General features: G+C 39.3%; 1 protein-coding gene across 1 annotated transcript; it reads right to left on the bottom strand.

Moving 5' to 3' along the window:
- Nucleotides 1-5040: 5040 nt before the first annotated feature.
- Nucleotides 5041-5646, bottom strand: LOC150098353 (serine protease 30-like). The gene is made up of 3 exons (XM_090405169.1): nt 5602-5646; nt 5343-5497; nt 5041-5202 (listed from the first exon to the last, which is right to left on the bottom strand). The coding sequence occupies exons 2-3, from the start codon at nt 5454-5456 to the stop codon at nt 5041-5043; spliced, it is 276 nt and encodes a 91-aa protein (XP_090261295.1). The 5' UTR covers nt 5457-5497; nt 5602-5646.
- Between the last annotated feature and the right edge of the window lie 1453 nt (nt 5647-7099).

The raw sequence follows: 7099 nt of genomic DNA on the forward strand, positions 1-7099 counted from the left end.
AAATGTAATTAGTTGACTGTTTAGCTTAATCTTTGGTCTCCACTTTCTGAGGTGGATATTAATAGTTAAAACACACATTTCTGATTTAGTAGGGTTAATTTTGATTTTTTGGTTTCGCAGTATGTAGCTAAACTTCAGGCTCAAGGGCTCACTTTAGTGAGTACGGGCATGGCAAACCCGAGGTACCAGATGCTGGACCATGCCTTACTTCATGTAATATACATCTGTTATATTATTCTGTAGACTGGTCCCTCCTCTTCTTTCTTTGCTTCTTTCTCCTCTCCTTGCTCCTTCCCCCGATGCTATTAGAGTATTCGAGGGCTAGGGGTGAGTCTTTCCTATCTTGCTAAGTCATTTCCTCTTATGCAGCCACCGAAGGAGGCAAGCTAGCCTCAATAGGTGCCTCCCAAGCCTAGATAAATGGCGAGGGTTGATGTCAGGAAGGGCATCCGGTCGTAAAATGTCAATGCCAGCTCAAACTATGATATCATTCAAAGAGAAAATGATATAAGGGCTAGGGCGTACCCCTTAAGCGACGCGCAGACACATCGCCCTACATCTGCGAGAAGTGGACGAATGCTACCGCATCAAGGGCGGGTGCGGTTAAAGAAGCGAGCCCAGCAGGTATTGCGAGTGAGAGATATTGCGAGTGGAAACACTGAATGTTGGAAGCATGACTGGAAGGGGAAGAGAGGTGGCAGACATGATGAGGAAGAGGAATTTGGACATTTTATGTGTGCAGGAGACAAGGTGGAAGGAGGGAAAGGCAAAGGAACTGGGAGATGGATATAAATTGTTCTACTCTGGGGCGAATAACGAGGGAAGAAATGGTGTAGTAATTGTGGTATGTGGCAGAATGAAGGGTGAAGTACTGGAAGTGGGTAGAAGGAACGACAGGATCATGCGAATGAAATTGGGTCTTGGAGAAGAGCGGGTGGTCGTATTATGTGTATATGCCCCCCGCAAGTTGGTTGTACAGCAGAGGAGAAAGATGAGTTCTGGATCGTGTTAGATGAAGAGTGAGGGAACTGGAAGAAAATGAGATGGTGATTGTCGGAGGAGACTTGAACGGACACTTAGGGAGACAGAATAGAGACTGTGAAAGGGTGCATGGTGGCTACTGAGTGGGAATGATGAACCAGGAAGGAGAGAGGGTTGTGGACTTTGCAGTAGCGTTTGATCTGGCAATTGTGAACTCGTTTTTCTACAAGAGGGAAAACATTTGATAACATTTAGGAGTGGTAACAACAATTCACAAATTGACTACATTTTGACTAGAAGAAAACATCTTAAGGTTTTGACAAATTGTAAAGTAATTCCAACAGATCAAGTAGCACAGCAATACCGACTGCTGTGCGCAGAATTTAAAATAAGATCGAAGATAAAAACCTCTGGATGCCATGGGATGAAGACAGTTACGTGGTTTCGCTTAAAAGAGGAGAGTGTGAGGAATCGTTTTAGGGAGAGGGTGTTAGAGAGGATTCCGGATGGACTGGAAAGTGTACAAGATTGGTGGAAACATAATTAAAAAGTAATTCTGAGCTGTGCAATCGAGGTGCTTGGTGCGACATCTGGAAAGATTAGAGAGCAGAAGGAGGGTTGGTGGTGGAATGGCCATGGCATATCAAGATCTGTATGATCAATTAGAAACAAAGGAAGGACAGAGAAAAATTTACCAACTAACGAAAAGTAGAAATAAAGCAGCAAAGGACATCTCACATGTGAGGCAGATCAAAGACGCTGAAGGAAGAATATTATGGAGGGATGTGGACATAAGAAACAGATGGAAAATATACTTTGAGGGACTTTTGAATGAGGAAAATGCAAGGACTCACAGAGAAGATGGGCAGCCTTCTGAGGGGATGGTGCAGAACATCAGTAGAGTGAAAATGATGGAGGCCATGAAGAGAATGAGGAATGGAAAATCGTTGGGCCCCGACAGAATTCCAGTGGAGGCATGGAAGGCACTGGGGGAAGAGGGAATTGACCTGCTGTGGGACCTGTTCATGAAAGTTTGCCAACAGGAAAATATACCCGAGGAATGGAGGGAGAGTACTCTTGTTCCCATCTCAAGGGTAAAGGGGATGCACAAGACTGTAAAAATTACAGAGGAATAAAGTTGATGTCCCACACAATGAAAATCCTAGAAAGGGTTCTTGATGGTAGATTGAAGAAGAAGGTGGAGATTGCAAAGGAACAATTTGGATTCATGCCTGGTAGATCAACAACAGATGCTATCTTTGGGTTACAGCAGATGATGGAAAAGTATCGAGAGAAACAAAGGGAGCTACATCTGGCATTTATTCATCTGGAGAAAGCATGCGATAGAGTGCCAAGGCAAGAAGTCTGTAGGTGTCTGAGGGAGAAGACGGTTCCGGAGAAATATGTCAGGTTGGTGCGGGAAATGTACAGAAATGTGAAGACAAGTGTTCGGACCTGTCTGGGATAAACAGAAAGTTTTCAAGTAACAATTGGCTTGCATCAATATTAAACAGAAACGTTAAGTCCGTTTCTGTTTAATATTGTGATGGAGGTGGTAAAGAGGAGGTGAGAGAAGATACGCCTTGGACAATGTTGTATGCAGTTGACATCTTGCTGTGTGCAGATTCAAGAGAAGAAGCAGGAACTAAACTAGAAAGATGGAAAAAAGTACTGGAAGAGAGGTATGAGACTGAGCAGAAGTAAGACAGAGTATATGTGTTGCACAGTGGGCGGCGGACAGGAGACAGATCTGGAGCTGGAAGGAAATGTCATCGGGAAGGTGAGGGACTTTAGATACTTAGGTTCAACAGTGGAAGAAGATGGAGGAGCTGAGAAGAAAGTGGGATGCAGGATACAAGCGGGTTGGAGGAACTGGAGGGAGATGGTTGGAGTGTTGTGCGATAAGAGGGTGCCGATCAATCTGAAAGGCAAAATCTATAGGACAGTAGTGAAGCCAGCTATGACATATGCTATAGAAACTGTGGCCCTGAGGAAAAATAACATCAGCAGGATGGAAGTAGCAGAGATGAGAATGCTTAGGTGGATGTGCGGTGTGACCAGAAAGGATCGTCTGAGAAATGACTATGTCAGGGGAACAGTGAAAGTTACGAACTTAGGAGCGAAAATACAGGAGGCAAGGTTGAGATGGTTTGGTCATGGGATGAGGAGGGAGGACGAATATGTGGGAAGAAGGGTCATGCAGATGGGTGTGCAAGGAAGGAGGAAGCGTGGGCAACCAAAGAAGAGATGGAGGGAGCTGGTAGAAGAGGATTTGAGGATGAACTTGGATGTGGTGACCGCCCAAGACAGGAAGGTGTGGAGGAGACTCAACAGTGACCCCACTTAAGTGGGAGAAGCTGCAGAAGAAGAAGTATGTAGCTAAACTTTCAATGGCTTTGTTTAAGTGACCTTCTGCTTTTTCTAGGTTGTTGTAAACTGAGAATAGAACCAAATCATCAGCAAACATAGCTATCTTTGTTTCTTTATTTATATTTTTATCTAAGTCATTCAAGTAGATGGAAAAAAAGGAGTGGGCTCAAAATGCTACCTTGAGGGAGTCCCTGTCTTATTTTCACTTTCTTGGAAAAGGTATTATTTATTCTAACTCGAATTGTTCTATTTCTTAGAAAGTCATAGATCAGTTAAAAACTTTCCCTTCTATTCCAATATGACAAAGTTTGGAAACGAGTTTCTGCCTCCACACCTTGTCAAAGGCATTGCTAAAATCTATAAAAGCTGCAATGGTGGATTTGGTAGGTTCGATCGGACTGGAAGTTATCTTGAATTGTCTGGGTTAAGTAGAAAAGTTGATCACTTGTTGTGTGATTTCTTCTAAAGGCAGCCTGAAAATGTGGTAGTATACTATTTTTGTTTAGATAGTAATTCAAACGTTGGAGTATCATTTTTTCCATTAATTGGTCTGGAATTGAAGTCATTGAAATTGGTCTATAACTTCCTGGTTGGTCTTTCGGTTTTTTAGGCTTTAAGATTGGTATGATTGTGGCTGTCTTCCAGTCTTTCGGAACTTTTCCTTGATTTAGACTATTGTTGTATAGGCGAAGTAGCCAAGCTAGGGAAGGAAGATGTTTGATCATAATTCCTTGTATGTTATCTGGTCCACATGATTTATTTATATCTAGTCTCTCCAAGGCATCTCCCAATTCAGAGATTGTAAATGGATCCCAGAATAGTGTTTTGATATTTTGGTGAGTTTTCAGCATCTTTCTGCTGTCGAGCCTGTTTTAATATTTGATGGTCTTTCCTGGTATTCATCTCTAGTACGTATACACTGTACTTACACTTACAGTGTGTATGTATATTTCGAAAGTTGCAGAACCCCCACGATTTCAAGCCACAAGCCCCACTGCCTATCACCAAAGGAAAGATTAGCTAGCCGTGGGATTTAAAATCGTTTTTGTATGTTGCATAATAAATTATAAAGAAAACACAATAGTCTATTTTGATTTCTAAGAGAATTTCCACAATCTTCCAGGAATCTTGGAACATTTACATTACAAAGTACAGAATATCCAGTTAAAAATAAAAGAATCAATTAAAATTACTTAATTACGAAATCATGTCTGTCCCTAGAATAATTCTCAGAATGCATGTATTTTTTTCTTATTAATTAGGTTTGTGAAGTAAACTCTTCTTTTGTTTCTACATCATAATTTATATGCAAATTCATTTACATAATCAGTTGATTAACAACACAAAAAACACATTAGATAGAAAATCAGAAGAGTTGATGAAGCATTTTGCTCTCATGAGATCTACACTTAACTGATAATTCTTATCCACCCAAAATTAATTTATTGCAAATTTATTATCATCAACGAGTTTCTCGTAAATACGTTTTACTCAGAGTTTAACATTTATTTCTATAAAACGAAAACATTTCTGTCCATACAAACGTAAAAAATTGTACAGTTTTAGTTCATCACATTTTTGTAACTATTTAAATACTTTATGAAGACACAAAAATAGAAAATTTACAACCAAAAAAGGTATTCTGAATATTTGTATATTAAATTCATTTTTATACGGCAGATGGCGCAGTCATGTAATAACTTCTAAAATTCTTAAAATCCATTGGGTGTGTGTGGACACTCTGACAACGATAGCTGGTCGACTTTCACTACACTTGGCTCCATAAGACACTACGCCTATAATTGTCCAAGAATCTTTACCATTCAGCATCAGAGGACTTCCAGGATCTCCCTATGGAAGTGGAAACAATCAATCAGAATGAGCGTAAGTTGCTGACAGATATCAAATGCATATTTTGTTTTTCTGGATTTTAAATGATGATGTTATGAGATGAAAAAAATCTAACAAAATGAGAAGACAGATTTGCTTACTGGACATGCTCCAATATTTTTTTCAACATTTCCAGCACAGATGACATTGGTGGAAATGAGTAATGAAAGATTCGTTACTCCTGAAGTAACTCCTGCAGATTTTTCATCCAACATACGAATGGTTGCCTCTTGAAGAATTTCCACCGAGGGCTGCGCTGAAACAGAAAAAATAACTTTGAATTCTGTGGCTATTTTAGAGAAATCTGTTCTATAAATATTTCGAGTTGAATCAGAATGGTTTGCTTCAGAAATTACTTACTTTGGTTCGGTTGTCCCCAACCAATGAGAATCGGCTCTTCGCCAGAACCGGGGTCTCTACCACCGGCAAACACACGTGATGCATTCAGGGAGGAACAGAACGTATCCTTACGATCGCTAGATCATTCTCGAGGCCAGCGAAAACAAAGGAAGGATGAACAAAGAGCTCTTCAATGTAGAGTTCCGCTGAGGTTGTTTGATCCAGCACAAATGAAATATGTGGACACATGCCTAACGGGAACAAACAAAGATTTCGGTTAGAAACACTATCAAGATTTTTTAAAATATTTAAATTTATTCAGAGAAAGACTCCACAGATATTTCTTAGTGAATTAGAGAAAATGCTTCATGCCAATTGAAATTTAAGTGCACTCTTCCAGTTTTCTGATCACAAAAGCAATGAGCTGCACTAAGTATGTGTTAGTCTGAGATTCAGGAACCCCCGCACTGAAAATTTTCAGGTTCTCGATAGATGGCAACCTGATCGGATGAGAACCAATGGAGAGAAAGCGTCGATTGAGAATTTCAGTATTAAGCATGTGCGGAATGTCTAGAAATTCGGACTCACCATCCAAGGTCACTTAATGGGTGGAGATGGGGAATCTCCAGAAATGTAAGGACTCTGCAAGAGGTTGATGCCCGCATTCTAAAATCAGGAGGAAAAACAGAAGAAATCCACCATATTCCATTATTCACACATCTCAAATAAAATAAAAAAAAATTAAAACCATTTTATTATATTTTAAATAAAACTGAAATTCTTAAATGAAATCAACTAAAAAATGAGAGAATTATGTGATAATTATTCGACAGTTTTCGCTTGAAGCGTTTTGTAGTAATCGTCCTCACGCCAGAGTGCTCCCTGTGAAAACAGCTGAAGAATTTTTTTTTTAAATTTTAGAAGCCCCTTATCTACTTGGATTATTACTCTTTCAATGTTTTTGTCTTGCCTGACTTGACTGTATATTTTTGAGGCGAGCGAGATTCAATAACCACATTCTGTGCTGCCATGGAATTCATGGTAACACCTAAGTTTAAATCCCATCTAGGATACGATTTTTTTTTAATCTTTTCAACCATAGGTAAGTTAGCTAGTATTAACCTAGTAGTATTAGCCGAAAGTCGAAATTTTCCTTTAAGTGCTAAATTCAAATCATTTTATAATTTGAAATATTTACTAACACGTTATCATCAATCAGGGTGACTTTCAGAACGACCTTTTTGTCTTAAACAGCGTTTTTTTATATATTAATAGAATGATGCTATAATAGGCTAATATGAACTGTAACATTACTGAAATATAGACCATGTAGACAACGTTATTATGAGTTGGAAAAAAAAATGTTGATACGAAAGAAGTGAAGTAAGTAGAATAACAATGGATCCTTCTAATAACTTTCAAAGAAGCAGCAGTAGTGCTACGCACAGGCAATAATTTAAATAGAAATCAGGGCATTGTTCTTAAAGACATATGGAAATATCTCATCAATTCTCTCACC

The sequence above is a fragment of the Typopeltis vanoorti genome, chromosome 15 (genome assembly GCF_054136105.1).
Source record: "Typopeltis vanoorti isolate ZY-2024b chromosome 15, IOZ_Tvanoo_1.0, whole genome shotgun sequence".
Lineage (NCBI taxonomy): Eukaryota > Metazoa > Arthropoda > Arachnida > Uropygi > Thelyphonidae > Typopeltis > Typopeltis vanoorti.

Excerpts from the sequence above, each read along its gene's own strand:
- LOC150098353 (XM_090405169.1), bottom strand. The coding sequence starts at position 5,456 with ATGTTGGATGAAAAATCTGCAGGAGTTACTTCAGGAGTAACGAATCTT. Across the intron at positions 5,203-5,342 it reads AAAATATTGGAGCATGTCCA|GGAGATCCTGGAAGTCCTCT; the intron begins GTAAGCAAATCT and ends CCACTTCCATAG.